This window comes from Larus michahellis, chromosome 10 (assembly GCF_964199755.1).
Source record: "Larus michahellis chromosome 10, bLarMic1.1, whole genome shotgun sequence".
NCBI lineage: Eukaryota > Metazoa > Chordata > Aves > Charadriiformes > Laridae > Larus > Larus michahellis.
In genome coordinates, this window is record NC_133905.1 from 16,439,629 (window position 1) to 16,462,294 (window position 22,666).

Sequence of the window (22,666 nt, forward strand, 5' to 3'; positions counted from 1 at the left end):
CGCATCAAATTTCCAAACCCTCCTCTTACTTCTGACTCTCCCCACTATTAACTGTAGCCAAGGCACATTAGATATCAGCTCTATGAACAGTTTTACTGAGAACTCCATGAGAGATATTATTTTATATATTTTAATAATGAACAGACGCACTCTGAACATAGCTAGGATTTTTGATGCTATATATCACAAAAATCAAGTAGAACAAAGAGACAGAAGCATCCAGCTTTTGATCGTTTTAGCTATAAAAGTGGAATCAGCACCATACCTTTGCTAAATGTAATCTCCCCTTTGAATATCAAATATCAGGAGAGCTCTGCCCTGATAAACTGATCATCATAGCCTGATATTTCAGACTGTTTGGCAAGGGCTTACCAATAAAACATGCTGCTGTAAAAATGAGCTTAGTCCAGACAGGAAAAAATTCTTAGGAGCTGAGCATCTCCACTAGTGGAGCTTATCAATAAATGCATTTTTTCCACCCAGAACACTGATAGACAGGAAACAGCTACACAACAGCCGACCCCCCAGCTCAGCACTGTCAAGTCACTCTACTTTTGACTTCATGGGTAATTGTTTCACGGAGTCAAGAAAGGACAGAGTGATTTTATTTTGCATTACAAGCTTCTATAGGGACTCTCCCTCCCCAAGGCAGAGGCAGACACACAAAAAAGAAGGGTATAGCCCTAACAATTCAACCAATAGGCTCTGGAAACCCACAGAACTTAGCAAAGACCATTACTGACCTTTTTTGCTCTGAGACAAACAGTTCTTGAATCCCAAGTATCACGATTCTGCACAGGAATGTCTTTAGGTGACAGTTAAGGGACGTAGTCTTAAAGGGTTAATTGCTTTAATATCATATATTAGTCCGTATCAGTTCATAGTAAATTTAGATTGCTAAAAAAGTTATTTTACACTACAGTCATCTTTACCAAACAATTTCTATCCGTAGATAGAGACTCCCGCCTATGACCCTATACCCACAAAAATACAAGGCCAGCACCATAAAGAATAAATGCTCCATCAACCCTGGGTAAGGAACAGAGCTGAAGAAGAACCCAGTTGAGCCCAGTGGCGACGGGAGAGAAGCACGGCCGCGAGGAAGGTGAGCAGGCACCGCTGGAGGAAGCTCTGCCTCTACCAGGCAAGGAGAAGCGCAGACGGTGCTATTGGCACCAGCACCTCTGGCCACTGTAGCCTTTAGAGGGGCTAGCAGGACTTCCCTAGGGACCAAAAGAAACTTCTTGTAGCTCGAGTAAAAGAACTCCAAGGCTATTGTGGCATAATCCACTGAAGGTCCTCTCCCATAAATAAACTCAACCCACATTAGTGACAACGCAGAGACAGTTCAGGGGCTAATAAACTCACATAGTACCTATGAGCAGAACAGTACAGCGTGAACTTTTTAACATTCAACATGCTGGTTAAATGAACTGAGTATCATCGCAGTTCACAAAAAATACTTTTGGCCTTTTCTTTCTTTAAAATGAACCCGACCTTTTCTAGTCAAAGCCTCAGCTGTATATGAAAGCTCTACTTGGCTGACCTGATCTCTTCTGGGAGAGCAGAACCTTTAAAAGAAAGGATATGCATTTTAACTTAGGAAAACTTCCTCAAGTACAGTTCAATTTATCTCTATTATTTTACTTTCATAAACCCAGTTAAAACATCTGGACAAAGTCAAGCTGAGTAAAAGCTGGATACCATTTTGTACTATTACTCCAAGAGCGAGGGAGTTCCCCAGTTAAACGTAACACAGCAGCAACAAGCACTTTTGAGGTCTTGGGTGACAGTCACTGCGGGCCCTCCAAGGATTTCCAAACAGTACAAGACAGAGAGTGGTCTGAACGAAAAAACTTGGAAAACACTTTGCATACTTAGGGAAGAGGGGGAAAAAAAAGAAGGAAAAAAGGGGGGAGGAAACAAAGTGAACAAGCTGAGTTTGGCCTGGGGAAGACATTTGTTGCACCAGTCCAAAAGCCATCAAGTATTTTACCTTCAAGTAACTCATATTTTTAACAGTTACAGGCATTTAAGTTGGCACACTATTGCAGAATCCAAGCAGCAACCCACAAATACCAAATACTGGTTTGGTATATGCAAAATAAGAAGTAACACTTGAAGATAAGTCTGCGTAAAACTTTCTGAAATCCCTGACACAAACAGGTTATCAAATGCAAACATTTCATGAGTTAGCACACGGTTAAGTGCTTATACAGCTCTCCCCAGAACAGTGTTTCAAAATTGGACAGCCATTATGTAAATAAGAGAAAGGCATTAACCCCATTCACAGAAGGAAGACAGAGACTGGGAGAGCTTAAAGGATTTGATCAAAGCCATGCAGTGCAAATAGCCATGTTGAAAGGGAAACCAGCTCTTCGGGGCCAAACGAAGCCATATTTTTCCTTCCCGCATGAAGTCCTACGTTTCCTTTGCTCAAGTTCTACATGCACTGGTGGCAGCACTTTTCAGCTCGTAGCTCTCAAATCAGCACAGTCACATTCTATTTGAAGCCTCCACCACTAAATATACTTAGACACTGGAATTTTGACCTTGCAGCTGCGAAACACAGGCACAATGTTTAATAATGTCCCATTTCACCCAAGAAGTGAACCCATCCCGGGAGCCAGTGCCCCAGGTCCCACATAGATGTTTGCCAACTTTGAAGTCTCAAGTCAGCAACCATGAAAGAATCAAGATTTTTGTACAGAGAATATTAACAAAGTACTGATTTATTTTATGAAGTCTGGCAGTCATCACGTTCTGTCTTTCCTGTGGTTTCCCTCCAGTAGATGACAGAGTGCTTCATAACACCAGTGCTGCCCCTTACCCTGCCCTGCAAAGACTCAAAATACAAAGGGATTTCCCAACGCCCTTCTAAAGAGCAGTGAGGAGACAGGGAGAGAAAGGTCTCATCCCAGATCCAAACCTACATGAACACCATCTGCTTTGGCTGTTCCTTCATACTACTACACTTTTTATTTTGGTAAATACAGACCAAGCTCTCATTTTCTCCTTCAGTTCATCACGCTGTAAAAGTTGAGCATCTTTTACAATTAAAACAAAGAAGTTAAGCAGCTGTCAAGGCTAGAAAATTGTTTAAAGTAGGCTTACCACAGCCAGAGCTAATTCAGCGCAAGACACAACTGTGTCAGGCAACACAAAAATGGAGAGAGAGCTAGAAAAACAGACTGGAAACAGCTCTCCCATAGTAAAAAATCAGTGTAACCATTTTTCCAACCCCCCTGACTGCCTTGATAAACAAGAATTAAAATGGAGTTATCCAAAGGAGTTCATGTAAAGCTGTTTTGGCTGCCCCATATAAACAGAGCTTAGATACGACGTTCATTACTAACTAGATCAAGTCTCTTTTGAGGGGAGGATTGAACTATGGAGTGCCCATAGAGATTCTACTGCTTGCAGGCACAGCTCTTGTCATGGAACAAGGTAAACCGTGAAAAGCTGCAAGTTTCACCTCTTCACAGCCCCTAAAATGGCCACATCAGTTTCTTTAAGATGAGGAGATATTAAAAAAAAAATCACAAATAAATAAGAAAGATACCAACTTATTGCAAAGCCATAGCTTTTCCCAAGAGAGTCTGCAGGATGCGAATTCTGACCTATTTTAAATGCTGATAACAGCATTTTAACATTCTGATGAATGCATTTTAAAACCTTTACAAACACACAAATGCCGGGGGTGGGGGGTGGGGGGGCGGGGCGGGGGAGAAGAGCTTAATGTAAAGTGAAAATTCAGCTTAGTGTTTATGCGTTCAATTAATAGCATAATTCCTACATCCAGGGCCAAGTACGCTCATGGGGAATGGTTGGGCGCAAGAGCAGGGCTGTGCCGGCAGCTCTGTAGAGGTGTTCTACCTGTAGTGCGCTACCCTGCCTCGCTTTTATTCACGGGTTCATTTTTTCCAAACGTTTTTTCAAACTCTAGGCATTAGATTGATACAGAGACAAAACTGCAAGACTACACAGATTAACTATTTTCTCCTCGAAAGCAGCTTCTTGAAATGAAATAGAACACTCGTAATTATCGAAGAGCAGAACCTGTTCGCAGCACCTCCTTTGTTCTCAGCGCTGTGCCGGCAGCGAGCGGGGCCAGCTCTGCCCCTCCTGCAGGTGTCTCGCCGGGACAACTCCCATTCCCGGCTGATGAAGCCATTCCAGCCGAGACCAAGCACATGTTTCAGTGACCGCCACAGGCACCTATCGGCACGGCTGCCCCTTACGTGCCCCCTTTTCACACACCCCTTCGTTCAGTCCCGAGAGAAACCCAGTAAGGGACCCGCAGCCTCCCCAAGCCCACACGGCCAGCGCGGTGCCAGAGGAGCCACACCGGTCCCTGCGAGACCATCCTGCCGTGGGACACCACAGCCTGCCTCGGAGCACCAAAACCCTCCCTAGAACACCAGAACCCGCCGCGAGCAGAGCCCTTTGTGTCTCTGCGAGGCGAGAACAAAAGCGGGGGCGGCCGCCCGGGCCGGCCGCGGGGCCGGTGCCGCCGGGACCCACCTTGGAGAGCTGCCGGCGGAGGCTGAAGCGCTGGACCATGGTCCGCCTCGGCCCCGGGCCGGGCGCGGGGCGGCGGGCGGTCAGCGGCGGCGGCGCATCCCGGGGGACGGGGCCCGGCACGCTGCTGCTCCTCCGGGCGCCCCGGGAGGGGAGGGGACGGGGCGGGGCGGGGCAGGGCACGGCACCGGCACCCGCCCGCCCCCGGAGCGGCAGCCGGGAAGGCCCGTCCCCGCCCCCGCCGCGCCGGGGGCGGCCCCGGGGCTCGGGGAAGGGGCTGGGCCGCCGCCCCCCCGGGCAGGCCAGCCGGCACGGCACGGCACGGCACGGCACGGCACCGGGGAGGACGCCGGGGGCGGCCGGTGCCCCCGTGAAGGGCGCCCCCCACCCCCCTGCCGGGCCAGGCCGGGGTGGGAGGGGGGCGGCGCGGCCACCGCCTGCCCGGCGCGGCAGAACCGAGCCGCAGCCCCGGGAAGGTGTCGGCGGCGGGGCCGAGTCCGCCGCAGCCCCGGGCAGCTCCCGACTTGCCCTCGCCTCTTACAGCCCGGGGGGGTTTCACTCTTCCCTGCTACAATCACTAGAAAATACCTGAATAAACTACTTCTCTCTTCCCACGACGATACGCAGTAACGATCGATGGTGAAACAGTCAGGTACGCTTTCATTGCTTAAAATGTCCCAATAAGAGCAGCTTTTGAATCCTTAAATTGTTCTTTCCGCCCTTACAGCGTTTGCGAGCGATGACACAGTACGACCCCCATGCAGAACAGGGCATTACAGAGCACCTCAGTTTGCTCCAAAACCTGCAGCCACGCTCTAAGGGGTTGCAGGAAAGCAAGGACACGGGCATTTCCCATTTGTGCTGCTCAGACAGGTCCAGAGCTCAATGAAGGGGCTCAGGCACCCGCCAGGATGCTCATAAAAGGAGGAGGAAACCAAACACCCCAAACACAATGAGGAGCTCAAAATCTCTGGAAGTCAGTCATTTCTCATGCGCCCCCGTCTCAGCATTTTCATTTTGGACCTCTTAGGATTTTATTTCCAAGCCCTTTTGTAACTGCCTCCTGCCTGCGATTTTGCTCTCATTTCTCTCTGTTCCTCCAATTTAAGACCACTGCCCGCTCCTGGCTGGATGCTAAGACATCCTTCGTGACCCACCCCCCCACAGCCCTCGCCTCACCCCGGGCCTTTCTGGGATGCTCTTGTGGCAGGAGCTTCCCCCCCCCCGAGCACCCACCAAAGCAGTAAGGCAATACTTAAAGTGAGAACATCAAGTACAATTGAACAACAACAAAAAGATACTTTGAAGAGATATAAAATTCTATAGAACAAAAACCAACAGGAATGCTTTCCTACTCCATTTTATATAGAACAAAAAAATAAATTTAAGAAGTTTAAATACATATCCTGCATTCTCCATTCCTCCTCTTACACAAAATTAAAAAATGGCATACAAGCCCTCGCACGTGCATCATAGCTGGATTTAGGTGCAATCCAGAGCGTCAGACACCCAAAAATTGATGGAGATTTTCTACAATTCTGTTTGAAAGAAGCAGGGAAGCTGGTTTCAAAGCATCATCCTGAATTCAGCAAGCATAAAGCTTTGCAAATGCCAAGAATTCCAGTAAAACGTCACTTTTAGTTCCAGAATTCTCAAATGCCTCTAATAGCCCCATTTTACAGATGGAAAAATGAGCAGATTCAGGGGAAGGCCTGAATTCAGGTCCATGGCCTGTGCTGGAGGGATCCATCTCACAAGGAATGGAGACGGAGCTCGTTGTTGGAATGACCACAGTCATTGCGGACACTGCAAACGGACGGGCTAGGCTTTCACGGACATGAATGGACTGTCACTTAAATCCGACAGGCAACCCGACCATGCAGCGAGCGATAGAAAAGAGCAATAGAAAGGAGATCATGAGACTACCTGAGATGGTTACACACGCACTGACGGAGTTCAATAGCACATGATTTAAGCAAAGACATACTGAGTTTCCAGGCCTGGTGTCTGTGTTGAAGCAGTACACAAGAAAAGGGTTTGGCATTGAGAGCACCCGGTCCTACCCTACTGTACCCTTCCTTAAAATTGCCCTCCCAGAACACATTTTTCAGCCTCCTACGTGAAGAAGGGTATATCCCGCTGTAACGGTCACAACCAAGGCTCAAGAGCAAGGGTAGTCTTCCTCCCAGTCGCCATGCGAGAAGACACAAAACTTTTGTAAAAATGATCACGCAGAAGGCTCCAGTTGGCAGACAGGCTTCATAAACACTAGGCACAACTCTACAGCCCTTTGTCTTAGATTTTTGTTAGTACTAATAGAGTTCAGTCACTGACTTGCAGGTGTATTTGTTCTGCAAGAGGATGATCTTCATGGCCATCGGTCCCTATTTACCATTACAGACAGGGTTCAACATCAAGTTTGACTTTCACAGCTAAGGTGATTCCCCTCCAGTGAATACCCCGTCTGCTGCGCTCTCCCTGGCATGGAAGACAACGAGGCATAAAAAAATCAGGCTGGAGTTGTTAAATGGTGAACAGGGGCACAGTCCTGGACACTGTAGGAAAAAATGACATTTCTAAGCAGCAGTTCACCCTTCTAACAGCCAGTTCCTTACAGCCTTTTGGTTTTGTATTGCTTGACAATCCTTAATGACAAAAAGCCTAAAAAACGCATTGTCTGAACTAAAACACTACTAATAGAGAACAGACTTTTGTAGAGGATGCAAAAAAACATTGTGCTTTCCTTTTTGCCCAGTACCCACAACATCGGCCATAGACACTGTGGAGTTGCCTTAGTACTAGACTGACATTTTAACATGACGGATAAAGACTTCAACTCCAGTTTTTCAAAAGCAATTATTCAAAATGAAATGAAAAAGAAACCACACCTCAGTGCATTTGAAATGCTATTCAGAAATTCCTTTCATGTTGCAGACAGTTATAGGCATGCTTTGCCCATAATATGTAGACAAATATTTTTCACTACAAAAAACATAAGAATTCGTTCACACAAGTATTGAAACTCTTCCTCTACTTGATTGCTTCTACGTTCTTTTTTTCTGTGTCAGTTTTAAAACCCCCTTATATATGTTATTTGACTTAGGACATCCAAAGAAGACATGTCACCAGTATGGATGATGCTGTCAGATGGCAGAGATTAAGCTAACCACCCACCCTGAAAGATTTCATATTCCACGTCTAATTAAACAAAAGCTTACTGTTCAAACTGCATTCAGCTCATTTGCTCCAATCATCTACAACAGCAGCAGTTATTCAGTGCCAACTACACAGCCAGATGTACTAGTAAAACTTAAACCTTAAATAGGCTGTCATTATGCAACTCAGAAAGAACATGGAATTAGATCGAAAAGTCTGCTTGGGATGGCAGACGCACTCACGACTGTCACAACCCACAAAGCGCATTCTGCACCACCACCTGAATGCTCTGGGAATGTAGCGCTAACTTGGAATTGCAGTATTTCTTTGTGCTGATGACATCTATAATCCATATTTTGCAGAGCAATGCAAACCAGTATGTTTTCATGCTCAGCCACAAGAAAGTTACTTTAATGAACGTGTGGGTATTTTTAGCCTTAAAAAGGCAAATAAAATCAATGCATCGGGCAGTGACTTGCTGTTTCCTTTCACATGTTGGGCACATCCTGAAACTTTAAAGCAGCAGGAAGTTTAAAAGGATTTGATATTGCAAAAAAAAAAAAAAAATGTACAACTGCGTCTCTGTTGCAGAGTCAGTCCCTGTGACACGGACTCGGTCTAACCAGAGCCCGAGTACCCATATGCAAACACACACACGTTGGGCCGGGAGATGACACGTGGTGCGCACAGCCAGGACCTGATGGCATCTCTCTCAGCATCGTAGGCTCAGCGAGCAGATCCAATGTAGCATTCTTTCACAACAAAGTTGGAAGTTTTCTGGGCATACAGTGGAAAACTACAGAAAGGCACTGGATGACTAACTACCACCAGAGAAGGGACTTGACCTGTGTGCTCACAAGATAGGGAGATTGCTCATCTGAGCGAAAGTGGAACACAACATCCCCAGCAGTGCCACGTACTTTGGGCTGACACAGAAGGCAAACGGGCAAGATCCGAACTGAACCATATGTTAAACTCAAGACTGACGATGTACCCTACATGCAAAGTAGGTTCCAGCTGCTTCAGAACAGCTGCTAAAGTCAAGAAATGCCTGGTTTGATGCTGAACACCTCCAAAGCTATGTGCTTTTATTTCCTTTCTTCTAATTTCTCCATCCACTATTAAATGACTGGGGGCCCACACAGATGAGTAACGTTTGTCTGCATCCTCAGCATTCATTCCGAGACCTCACAAATCATGCACAATTTTTACAATACGAGTCAGACACAGAATTGCAACATGAATCCAAAAGGGAGGGCTCCTTTTTGCATTACATTTAAATTGCTATAGGATCGATCCTTTCAGTACATGGACTCACCTACACAGGAAAATATTTTCTGAATAACTCTAGTCTATGAGCAAAACTACTGGCATCAGGAACAGATCCCAACTCTTGGGGCCAGAGCATGTCCCAGCTGAGTTTTGACTCCATACCAGGGCAAGGCTGGGTTATTCAGCACTCCCCTCTGACCTTGGTTTCAAGGGGAAGGAAGCCCCGGAACAATGGCCAAAAGGATCCCGTGGCATGCTCCAGCTACGACAATCAAGGGACCTGGATCCCATGGCGTGCCATGGTTATGACAAATCAAGGGACCTGGAGCCCATGGCATGCCATGGCTGCAGCCTGCGCCCAGCTGTTGGAAGTCAGTTGTGCGCTGACTCCATTCAAAATCACTCCCTATGGCACGCACTGCACTTCACTGGCCTGCACGGCTGCATGGTCCTGTAGAAAAACGAAGGTGACTTAGGCCAGAATATTTGCTTTGTTAAGGAAAAATGTTTTTAGCCTATTTTTAAAGTCATCAAATGACTTGGAAGCTGGAGATAGAGGAGACATTTGTGGTTGGGCCATGAAGGGTTATGAGAAGGGTCAGCGTGGTTCTCTAAATAGAACTTGATGGGAAAGTTACAGAAAGATTAAACAGAGGTGTTTATTTTATAACTGTCATCCCAAAGTAACATCTATAGATGCATACTTCAGCACTGAAAACCCCAGCGGTGACACGAGAGCATTATTTGGTAGCTTTCTGCCCTGTCAGTGGTAACTCAGAGGCTTCAAAATGCAGAAATGCGTTCGTGCAGAGGAAGTGTTCCCTGCCAGAAGTTAGGACTCCTTTTCAAAATGCTCACTTTTCTTGGAAAAACACAGATAGTACATCACCCCATTAGCAGGCCTCAGTTTTATAATGACCACGGAGAGCCAACAGCAAAGGAAACCGATGGGCCAGAGACACTAGAAAAGCCTCCTCATGCTGGCAGGGGACACACAGATGCTCAGGGGGTTCTGCATCGTTCTCCTCTCTGAACTGGGTCAGTACTGCTTGTTCCGCAGCTGGACTATATTCAGGAGCCTTGTGTGCACCATTCAGCTCCTCCTGCAGCAAACCTGCTGCCGTGACCAGTCTCTGTGTCTGGAGAGCTGCCACACACCTACTGCTGTTGAGACCACCAGCCTCGAGAACTCGCTCGCCATCCTCTCCTGGTCTCCTTTGTGTGTTCAAAGATGCACCTAGGATTTCGGTGGTTCATTTAGGACCCCAGTGAGCAGCTGGATGGCTTGTGAAGGGAGTGTGGTCGGACAGTCAGCCAAGTGATGTGAGAGACGCTCCCCGCAGGGCACCGGGGGAGGCCGTCCCGTCCTGCCACTTTGTCCACTCCACCTACACCACCTTACCTTCCCAGAGCAATTCGAGCCGCATAATAGACTAGTGGGTGAATTCTTCTCTCTATTCAGGAACATCAAACACTTTAACCATTCAAAATAATCTCTCATCATGCTAAAACTTCCAGAGCTGCCTATAAATACAGGAGTTCTAAAACAACAAACTAAAGAAGTGATGTAAAAGATCTGGATGTACCAAACTTCTGAAGAGATATTCTAAACAGCCTACTGCATCACAACTCCTAGAGGCAACGTCATTAAATTATATACAGATGTATAAGTATACATAAATATGTAACATAGAGACAATCAATTACATATGAATATTTAGCAAATATTGACAAGTAGAAGTAGTGAAGTAACAGAAAGCTTTCTACATGCAAACCGGTATAAAATGTGTTTATAAACGTTGTGTAAATTAACAGGAAGGAAGGGTGGAAAAAAAATCAGGGAGTATATTATATTTATGCTATGTTACAGACACTCCAGTATCACTTATCAGCGTAATATCCACACGTGAGACTTCCATAGTTCTAATCTATTGCCGCTAAAGGTATTTATGGTTTTAAAACTTCAAGAAGCCTTATCCTCCCGAAGAAATCAAGTTTTTCTCCCAGACTCCTTTTTTTTTTTGTTTTTTAATAAATCAGAAGGGGTTGTTAGAATCATCTGCTTAGTTTACTGCTGAAACAGTAAATTTTTAGTAGCAGCACTTCTATGTTAAACAAAGACGATGCAATTAAGGTTTGTGCAAGAGGGTGCACTCGCTTCTCCTGGTCTACACAAGTTCAAAATGCTTGCGGTAGAGTTCGGGGCCTGATGAAGAGCCTTGCCAACAAGCCTATCCAAAAGAAGCCTAAAAGCCAGCGCGTGCTGTGTAATGACCCCTGCAGGGAGAAGGGCAGGGACCTGCAGCATCGCCCTGGCCTGGGGGGCTCCTTGGGGTGCGGCGCCACATGGCTGCCGTGCTGGCAGCATGTCACCCGTCGCGGGACACGCTCCACAGAGAGGGCATTACACCAGAAACACCTCTTATTTCACAGCCACCTGGCTTTCACAGGAACCCATCCGAACGCTTCACAGAAATGCCTCCGCTGCTCTTCCCGGAGCGGCACCCAGAGCCCCTGCTCGGGTGGGACAAAAACCCAGTCTGCTCCTCGTGTGATAGAACACCGCAGGTGGAACTTGGCTAAGGAGAATGTAAAACAAAAAAAGGCCTTGGTTGGGTCAGCAGCACAAATGCTTCTGATGCCTGCAGAAAACACGTGGCTTTTAATTACAAGGAGCAGTCTTATCCAGCAACCATTCAACGATTTGAGATTTTTAAAAACTATAAAAACAACAGAAAGATTTCAGTCAGATTGAGAAAACACACTCAAGTGACCAAATGCTACTTCTGCACCTGGGGTGGCCCCACTCGGGCCCTTGGGCTCCGTGCGAGCCAGCCCTGCCCAGCACCCGGCCGTGCCCCGCACCAGCTCTTCCGATGGCCACACAATGCAACGCCCGGCAGTCTCCTGCACACGTCAGCACCTCTGTCTGTGTGTGCGCTCATGGAGTTTTTTCTTAAAAAAAAGCTTTGGTTACAATTTTTATCAGCTAAACAAACCTGCTTAGGCATCCATACCACTTTCCAATCACAACAGTATGTCCTGAAAGGAATAGCAATCTCCCCGGCTCAATAGCGTGACAAGTACAATGCTGTGCCAGGAGCATCCCTCTGTCACCAACAGCTTTGTCATATTCTTCAAAATAAAATATTTTTAAGAGATACCTATACATTGCAAATTTGTTACTATCAGCCTACAGTTCTCTGCATACGACAGGGTATAAGTTGCTCTGGGAAAACAAAGGATTCAAGAAAGGTTTTTAAATATTTTTCTTCTGCGTTATTTAAATTAAACTCCTTTCATAATCACTTGTACTTTCCAGAAAACATTTGCTGTCGCTGTTGGGTCAGAGTAACTCTCTCAGCCGTCCCACCCGATCACTCCATCTCCAGGACAGACCCAGTGAGCGGTTTCTGTGCCCGTTTTCGCAGAAGCCACAGCTCCCTCTGTTGACTGAAGTGCTGCTGCCCTGGAAGCGCTCTGCTCCCCACAAACACCTCGGGCCGGGTTTGGGTGCCCAGGTGGCACCTGTGTGCCAGCGGTAAGGTGACCGAGGCGCTGCCAGTACCTACACCACCACCGAAACGCCCCAGCGCCTGTTCCTGGCAAAGCCCTTCATGCCTAAGGGCCTCCGGAACACTCTCGTGTAGAAAAGATGTCATCCCCACCTAAGAAAACCCCGATCAGCAACAAAAAAATGACCGAGTTCACAGACACAATTAATAATCTTCAGATACAGCTTCAGTTCACAGACACAGTTAATGATCTTCCCTTACCCAGTGCCTTGGCTCTCAGGCCACCGGGGGCTGCTGCTGCCATTGGAATCGCAGAATGGTCTGGGATGGAAGGGACCTTTCAGATCATCCAGTCCAACCATCAACCCAATGCTGACAAACCACCACTAACCCGTGTCCCTCACTACCAAAAACCACCGCTATCCCATGTCCCTCAGCACCACGTCTGCCTGTCTTTTAAATCCCCCCAGGGATGGCGACTCCACCACTTCCCTGGGCAGCCAGTTCCAATGCTTGATAACCCTTTTGGTGAAGAAACTTTTCCTCGTATCCATCCTAAACCTCCCCTGGTGCAACTTGAGCACATCTTTGCTTCCTCTGAGTACCGAACACCACTAATTCAGGCTTCCTTGGCTGCTTTATTTTAGGCTGTCTTCCATCGGGTAAGACTCATCTGTCCTGCATATATTCGATGCTGGCAGAAAGTGGGACATGTACTAAGCACTGCTTAGATGTATTATTTTTTTTTTAAACCGGAAGTAAAAAATTACTTCAAGTTAAAAGAAAAAGTTTTACCAGGGACCATATTTCTGTCTCCAGCTAGGACCAGTTTGCTGCTCAAGTACAGCAACTCTCCACTTCTCGTCTGTGGAGTCCAAACCCCACCAAACTACACTGAAATATACATATTTATCAAAACCTATAATTACAGTGCCACTAAATTTCTGGATGTATAAAACATCCTTTGCACGACTTTTCCTTATTTCTGTGCCCTGACCTCTGAAGAGCAAGGAGCTTCCCCCACTCCCTGTGGATGAGGCTTCCAGAGCCCTGGGGGAAGGAAAGTCTCCCCGACCGAAGAGTGTCTGCAGGCCTTTGGAAATGCAACTGTGCAGAAGAATCACGCCTACAATTTTCAGCTAAAAAAAAAAAAAAATCTTTCTGAAATCAGACACAGAGGAAAGTACTGCAAGTTGAAAATGAGAGACGAGAAAAACAGTTGGACTGGAAAACTTCCAAGGTTAAAAGCCTGCTCAGCAAAAAAGTCACACAAAACAGGTTTGAAAGGAATCTTTAAAACTCTCAGATAATCTACTGTCCTCCTCCATGAAACTGAATTCTCAAGAGAAAAGAAATAATGAAGAAAACTAGAAATAGCTTCCACTTTCCAAAATTAAAGACAACAACACAGATAACATGCAGAGACCTGGCACTGGAAACTTGACGGCTATAGTCAACTCGCCAAAGGTCAGTTAAAGAAATGTAGATGTGCAGCTGCAGAAAGCTGTTGTGGGGAGGGGAAGGGGGTGAAAGAGAGAGAAAACAAAGAAACAGTATGTGATATACAGAAAAGGCACCATACATAGTAAATTTGGATGCACATGGAGCTGCAGACCAATGAAGAAAGAGAAAGGTCTAAATGGGCATTTGCAAACACATAAAAAACCACCCCAAGTACATCCCAGGGTGAGGAAGAAGAAACCATCAACCTGAGCACTGAATTCCTCCAGATGCTGACAATCTCCTGTAACGCCCACACTCCTCCATCTCCACCCTGACCACAACGGAACCACCAACCGCAGGACCCCGAGGAGCCGTGGAAGGGTGAGCATAACCCGAAAAAAGCAGTTATAGCTAAGAAGTGCGTGTATAATGATTTTAACAGCATTATTTATTTATTTTTAATATTTCTGTAACAATTAGATTGGGACTAATAATGATTAGATCCTTAAGATTTCAATTACACTAACATTAACATCTTGGCTCTCCTCATACATAACGCGCGTCCTCTTTGCCCATAAACAAGACTTTGAGCCTAATGCCACTCTGGAGCTTCACAAAGGTTGCTGCTGCCAGCCAGGGAGCAGCAGTGCCTGGTACAGCATCGTCTTGCAGAGCAATTAAGCAACTCAAGATTAATTTCTGATCTCGTGAAACAACCCTCAGCCTAATCCTGACCTATCTCAATCCGCAATTAAGCCGGTACTGTGACCCGCCAGTATCTTATCTCGTTGCGAGATGCAAACAGCGCAACCCTACCCCGGTCGGAAGCACCATCACGGGCTGCACTTCCCGGGGGGACGCTGCAAGATTAGTGCTGCTCTAACATGACTCAGCTGCAGGTATGGCAAGTAAAATCACACCCGCTATTTCCAGAAGGGCTTATGACTAAACCTGATCTATATTTGTCATATAATGACATAATAATAATGTCATATAATGACAAACATTATTTTCAATATAAAAACACAGTCTTTACAGCCAAAGCAACAAAATGTTTTACTCAGGATCAGTTATGAAAAAAAAAATCTCAAAATGGTTTACCACCTATGTAAGTTGAATAGGGGTGCGAACACTACGTTTGATGTTAAGAAGAATGCTTGCTCTTTTGGGAAACGGATTAAAGCCTAAGTGATCTTTTACAGATCTAAGACATATTGTTCATAGCCACAGTAGACTTTCCACATAATTTTAATGTTATAAAAAAAAACATCTTTTGTCTTTTCACAGGTGGTTGTCCCAGATGCACTGTGTGGTATTTAGCACAGATGAATGTGGAAAATGTTTCTGGCAAATAAACTACTGCTTTAAAAGACCATTTATAGCTGAAAGGAAACTGTTTGCTCTTCCACAACTCTGCTACATTTACTGAAAGGGCAGAGCAGTTGAATGTGCCCCCTTCTTTGTGTTACCATGTAGTTTGTAGAGCAGTGAGAGTGCCTGAAAAGAGCCATTAGAAGTAAGAAGAAAAAGCAAGCCTACCGTTAGTAGGTTTTTGATACTCATGGGGTCAACATCATCACTGAAAAATAATGGGGAGTCCGCAAGCTAAAGACTGGAGACTGTTATTCCAGAAGCATTTTGTAGTCATCTTTTAAAATGTGGACAGTAACAGAATATAGATTTAAGCTGTTAATCAAAATCCAAAGATATTTGAAATATTTATGAAAACTGATCATCAAAAACAGAGAGGATGAGGCCAAAGGAGGTTCCACCAGGAGCAGCAGAAGTGAAGCGAGCGGTGACAGGGACCTTGCTGCGAAGCAGCAAATCCCTTTCTGTAACCGTGAGGCAAGCAAACGGCAACCGGGAAATGTTTGGGCCTATGGAGGCAAAAAGCTGCAAATCCACTGAACGATTTGACACTGCATTAATTCAGGTTGGTTTCCCTTCTTAGTGATACCAGAAGGTGTCAGCCAAGGGCTTCCACCAAGTATTCCAGAGCAATTCACTGTACAGAAACCCTGAACCAAGTTTGCTGCCACCCTGGTCTAACAGCGATGCTTGGCCTGGAAGTCCAGATGACAGCAAACCATGTAAGGGTCTCCCTGGTTAAACAAACAAAAAAAGCAAAATCCAAAAAAACCAAACAAACCAAAACAATGAGGTGTTGCACATTTGTAATGACTTCTATTTCAATAAGATTGACTTTGTATTTTTTCCACAAAACCCTAACAATGTCAAAAGGCTTCATTATTCCAGCATGGAAGTCTACACAAACGCCAGTCCTAGAAGAAGTGGATAGGTCATTTACTCTTCTTTCAATTAAAGAGGGCGTGATTTCCTCCATCTTCCCATTCCGTTATTTTAACACTCTTAATGGTTTCGTTTCTTTGAGGTAATCCTGACTTTATTCTCCCCATATCCCATTGCTACCTACTGGCTGTTTGCCACACTTCGGCTCTGCACATTGGTCATCGGACCTAAAGAAAATTACTCTTTAAGGTATATTTATTATGCAGTTATAGCATGTTTCGGATGTCAAAGAGGAGGATACAACCACTAAGGCAGGAAGGCAGAGGGAATGGAGCCCTCCTCCCCTGTCCCAAGGGAAAGCCCTCTCTGGTCACTGCACGGCACCTTCTGCAAGGTGGGCCCTCAGGACGGCAGGTACAGCCACCGCCTGAAAGTGCACAAAGCAGTTTTACTCCTACAAAAACTATGGCAAGACGTCAGGGTAACACTCGCCCTCGTCGCCAATTCCCACACATTCTCCCGCCAACAAGGAGGGGAGCGGGACACCCTTTGGAAATCCCCATCTCCTTACGAAAGCAAACACCAGCCCTCAGGCAACCACCACCAGAGCAACTCTGGAGGCACTGGCTACTGCGTGTGCGCACCATCATCACCTTCACGGCGCTGGTAAAAGTTCATGCAGACACAATATCTCACCAAAAAACCACTACTTTTGTATCTCTGGAACCTGAATACGGTTCTGTTTGTCCACGTCTTCACATACAACTCATTACCCCACAAAAAGCTCTGGAAGTACTGTAAAGCACGAGGAGACCCATGCAGGCTCCATCACTTCAAACCATCACGATCCCGATTTCTCAGCTCAGTGGGCTGCCTCTACAGGAAAAGATTTATGCAAAAATATTTAAATTTAGACTGCTTGAAATACAAGACCAAGTGAAGTATCTCGGTAAGACTTTAATTATTACGTTATTTTCCATGCTATGACAATCTCATTTCTTAGTTTCTATACAAAGCCTGACAACAAGCAGCAGGATTATTACACATGCAAATGTATGTAAATGAGGTGTTAGAACAAATCCAATCTGTGGTTCTGGGATAACATTTTGCCCTTCTATTTCAACAACAAATTGCAGGAACAGAGAATGGAACAATACTGTGAACTAAAAATATTTTGTGTGCAGAGGATTAAGAATTTACTCTCCCTTATGCCACAAAGTACTCCATGTCCTTAATTCCCACCGGGTGCAGGGGATCTCAGCACCTCACAGGATCAGGATCAGGCTCAGCCAGTACTCACTATTTTGAAGAACCAGACAAACAGGAGTCGAGTTACCTATTGACAAGCAAAGTTAAAACAGCACCACGGCTCTGACCTTTACCTGAAAGGGACTATTCCCCCCTTGATAAACTCCAGCAGCTCCCCCAGACTTCACCCTGTTCTTCACATAAACCAGCGCTGTAAAGACACCGAAGAGATTTTATCATGCTTTTGTTGGTGTGGTAAGAGAACCTCTCCTAAATGACATCCCCGCAGCAAGCGGGTATCTCTGCTGCCTCGGAAAGCAGCTCCAGCCCGACCCTATTCCCTGGGGAACCCTCCCAGTCCCCACCTGGTTCCAGGGGCTTTGCCAAATAAGAAACAAAGACTCTCGTCTCCAAAACTTCGCAGCGTCCACACATAAAACACGGGGAGGGAAAAAAATAATCCAAAGCAACCAAACAAAACCCCCTCTCGGGCTCAGGAAACAATATTTTCAGGAGACCGATCTCCTCAGCCTCCTGGGGGCACGTTTGGGGGGGATGTAACAGGGTTACAAGCATGAAAACTGCAGTTTGTCACCCAGAACCCGACGGGCACAGAGGAGCTCCCAGAGAGCCAGCAGACATCTCCTGCCGGCAAAACCAGGCTACACCACGACGGTGGGCGGTGCCAGCAGATCAAATGACGGCAGAAGACATGAATCAGAAAAGTGAGAATTACGTTGCTTGCCTACAATTCCGATGTTGTGCAGTTTTTGTCATTATTAAATGACTTTTCCGTTATATACTTTGTTTCCTTGTCCTTCTAGCTTGCATAGCCCTTATGTTCACAACAGATGGATCAACACTGTAGCTCAATCATATTTTTCTAATTATAGTTGGATTTATTTAATTCTTCAAGAATTTCAAAGGAAACCTTGCCTTGGTGAGGCAAGGTGAGTCAGTGTTTCTTCACTGTCCTCAGAAACACCAAAACCAAGGAAGTGAAATTGGTAGTGTTTCATTGGGGGGAAAACAAGCGCCAAACTTATTTGAAAGATAAGATCAGGAAGAGCTGAAAGAGACAAACAGGCAAAGTCTTGAGAAAGTAAACATGAAATAAACGAACCAAAAAAAAAAAACCAAAACCCAAACACGTGAAGGTTTGTTGCATCCACCCTCAATACAGACTCGAGTAGAACCCAGGGGTCCAGAGGACTCTCAGCCCTCATCAGTGAATCCTATCTGCCAGACATTTTAAATAAATTCTTTCTACTTCTTAAGTAGAAACTTAAGTTTCCTTGAGTAATTTAGGCTTAATGAGATGAAATAAATTAGGAAAATTTAAGGTTAAAGTAACACTGTGTGAAACCACTTCAGATGCCTCATAACTTAAAGCGTTTGAAGTTTGAATTCACATTTAACTTCACACCTGTTGCATTTAAGTTTGCTCTAATAATTCCAGACTTGACTTGGCTCTTTACGGACTCCATCGCTTGAACTGTGTTGTGGCTAATTTTGCAATACAAATTGTTGAACAAAGAGTTACAGTTTTAGCAATTTAACAATTCATTAATTTAGTCAAAAAACTACGAGAGTGTGGCAGCCCGAACGCTAAGCTGGCTTCTCCGATGCCAAAAACACTGATGTCTCTTACAAGGCTGATTTAACAAACCGCTGCATCATGCTTTCCTGATTTCCCTGAATCATAATCTGCTAATAATCTTATCAGTGATTTAAAATTTACACGTAGTTGATTTTTAAATGCATTACACCTTTACACTGTAAAGTCAGTAAAAGCTGCCGCATGTTACCTAAAGCTGTGTAAGCATCTGCAAGTCACCCCGACTTGTCTACCGTTAATTTGTAACTTCAAGCGGAATCAACACGCTTTAAGCCTAATACCCAGAGGCACAGGCCGTGGTTAAAATGGCACGTCTCTGCCTGGAATTACTGCAAGATTCGGCGTTAACAGCGCAACACGCACTGTGCTTTCCACAGGACGTGGAACATGCAACACTGTCCTTCGCTGTGGAAAAAAACAGGCATTTGTATTTTCCAATTTTTACTGTGTTTCCTATGCAAGGAAAGTCAAAGGCAGCTCACGTGACTATTACAGCTCCCCAGATTAGGCACATTTCATAGCAGTACTGCAGAAGTCAATTTTTCTAGCTCTTTTTGGGAGGGGGGAACAGGGACCCCCATGTTTTGATCCCTGCTTTTTTTTTTTAACCCTCTGTGTTATTTAGAGCACCTGTTTATGTCACCATCCTTAGGCAGGAACCAGATGTTCCTCCAGATACTGATCAACCTTGATCGCAGCTGAAGCTGGTTAGAGATGCATTTACAGTTCATGCACATGCCCATCTTCCGTGAAGATACAAGAAACTTTCAGGCAGGACTGGGGTGGGGAAAGACTGTATTTGAGATTACTTAATCCCATAGCCTTTTTCATAAAATAAAAGAAAAAGGACATCACATGAAAGCACAACTGCAAAACGCTGAGTAAGGCGAGCAACGGGTCATCTAATTTCATCTTAAACTTAAAACCATGTTTATCTTGTACTTTTACGCGTGTAAATCAGCACAGGGCCTGCAGCAGCACTGCCCCGACTTGATGGACTCACGCTCAAGCAACTCAAATCTCTGCAGTAAAACTGCAGCTTATACAACTTTGGGCTTTTGCCCGCGTCTCACTCAGAAAAGGCTGGTGAGTCTGGGGGAGCGGCGGCTTCTGAGCCAGCCGAAGACTACGCACAATTGAGGAAGTTCCTGTTTTGTCATATCTCTGAGCAGAACGTTACACTTAACAAATGCCAATCATCAAGCATAAACACTGAAATTACAATAATGCTAAAGGAATAGTAGGAACACACTTTTTCCTTTAGAAAACTTGACTAATATGCATTTCATTTTCCTCTTTCAGACTCCAGCCCCCTCCCTTCTCTCTCAAATATGGAGGGGACAAAGCCCGAACAGTCCCTTTTCCTCAAGCCACCAGGCACCACCAGCTGTGGACACAGCACCGAGAACCGCCCTCGCGTACCCCTGCGAGACGACGACTTGGCAAAGCAGCAGCCGAGCCACCTCTCACAGAAAGCGCTCCGCAGTACAGCACGCTGCCCAGGAGGAAGAACGGCTACGGTTGCTGCTCCTCAGCAATCAAAGGCCGTATCTACCAAAAACTGACTCCTAAATTCGTTCTCGCACATGGCGGATGTTGTAGCAGAATGCAGTTATCACCACATTAGTAGTTCTCATTTTCCAGGCACTCCTGCCGAGTGATCCAATTCATCCAGGCCAGTGGTTTCCAAGCTTTGGTTGCGCACACCTATCGGTAAAACGTTTTTGAGCATGGACTGCCAATATACATACATTTATTTATAAATTATATACATGTACTACTGAACTAGTATATTAGGTACTTTATAAAAATATACACAAAAAATGAAATTAAAAAGGAAAAGAAAGATAAAAAGACATTATTTCAAAAATTATTTTACTTATTAATGGTACAAAAAATATTTTCTTCCCACACTCCAACAGACTGCCTTTTGCACACCCCACTTTGGAGACCACGGATCTAGGCAAAGGTGGTAATATTTTGTCAGACCAGCTGACATAGCTTGGAGAAAGGACACCTCACCCCAGGTCTTTTCCCACATTCCCATATTACTCACCTAATGTTCTTAGGCCTGTTCAGTCTCCCTGCTCATACACAAAGTAAAGAACTACAGTTTTAAACTAAAAAAAACAGACTTTACTTGCTAAACTTAACTTGCTGGATTTGGGTACAAACTCAGAAAACTGTCAACTTTCCCCCAAATTCTCCCGAAACAAAGATCATGAGTTCACTCACAACGAAAAAAGAGCCAGTAAGTAAATAAACCTGAACTGGCACGGCCCAATTGCAAAGTTAACCCATCCTAGGAGAGCGCACGCTTTTCCTGACTACTTTATTACTACTTCTCTTCTTTTAACTGTTGGTAAGAAACAAAGCCCTCAGATACAGCTCCAGGGAGACTCCTCCAATGCTTCTCCCAAGAGGAGGCTTTACTCATTGCCTTATAATGATATTGTAATTTATGCTAATACTTTGTAATTACCATCTATAAATGCAAGATATGCTAATTTCCAGATGACTATCAGGGAAATACATTGAGAGCATATTATACCACCGAATACTATGAAACGCTTTTCACTTGGAGCATTTCAAAGTAGGCTTCAAGGTGAGGAAAACAATGTACAACAAGGGAACAATCCTGCGGCAGAGGCAAGGTGAAGCAACCTCTGGATGACTGAGATCTAATTCAGCCCCAATCCATCGTCAGCCAGCCAACATCAAAGAAACTGTAGTATAGGAGAACAAATTTCCACAACGAAAGACCTACATAAGCTTCAGGGACGTGCTATCTCAACAGCATCAAACACTGGCAGGATTATCTCTCTTGGTCCAAGAGTCATGGTAAGACCCTCTTTAATTAGGAGCATACGAACCAGAAATCACTTTCCGATGCTTCCTATCTTTATCAAAGGGTTTGTCCTCCAGTGAACAAGCCTGCAAAGATTTTTAGGAAAATACAGGTTATGGCTCAAACTAAATCAGAAACCTAGTTTTTCATAAAAATGAGCGCTTCAATTATATTGATCTGGGAAAGAAGAGAGATAGTAAGAAAAACACTATTTCTTGATATCATCTATAAGCCAACATGCACAGCTTTGCAAGAACATGTCACAGAGCAGAGACTGTCCTTTCGGCGAATGCTGTTTCCACACAGGCTAGACAAACTGAAAGAGACAGCCGTGACCCCGCGTCAGCACAGGAGCCAGGCTGATCTACATCAGACTCGGTCAGCCTGGCACCGCAGTTCAGCCGCAGGCTGCAGCCAGCGTTCCCAGAGCCTCTCAACAGCACCATTCACTCTCACTTCTATAAAATACACAATAAAACAAGAGAGGACGAAAAAAGCCATCTACGTAAATGCAAGGTTTGGTTGCAGGAAGTAGGTAACAGCTGCTAAGGAGGCTATTCTGGCTGCTGCTCTTCCCATCACCCCGTGTCTGACTGCGGTGTGCCATCCAACCAACCTCACGTTTCAAAAGTAGCTCTCATTTCACTGATCAAATACATACAAAACAAGCCACCTGCCATGTGAGAAAATGACTAATGCTTGCATCTTTTAAGCTCTTTGCTTCACCACTGAAGCAGCTTTTGAACACAGTAGCATTAGCCGTTGCTGAAAGAAACTTGCTTTTAAAAACAT

The 22,666-nt window shown here is 45.2% G+C and overlaps 1 protein-coding gene across 18 annotated transcripts in view; it reads right to left on the bottom strand.

Moving 5' to 3' along the window:
- The window catches only part of TMCC1 (transmembrane and coiled-coil domain family 1), a 98,607-nt gene that overhangs the window by 52,319 nt on the left and 23,622 nt on the right, over window positions 1–22,666 (bottom strand). The window contains exon 1 of one of the 18 annotated variants that reach the window (XM_074602204.1): window positions 4,525–4,661. The exons of the other annotated variants lie outside the window; for them this stretch is intronic. Within the exon in view, the coding sequence (XP_074458305.1) occupies window positions 4,525–4,563 (39 nt within the window). The 5' untranslated portion in view covers window positions 4,564–4,661. Of the gene's footprint in view, window positions 1–4,524; window positions 4,662–22,666 lie in introns of those variants that run through there. 18 annotated transcript variants of the gene reach the window in all.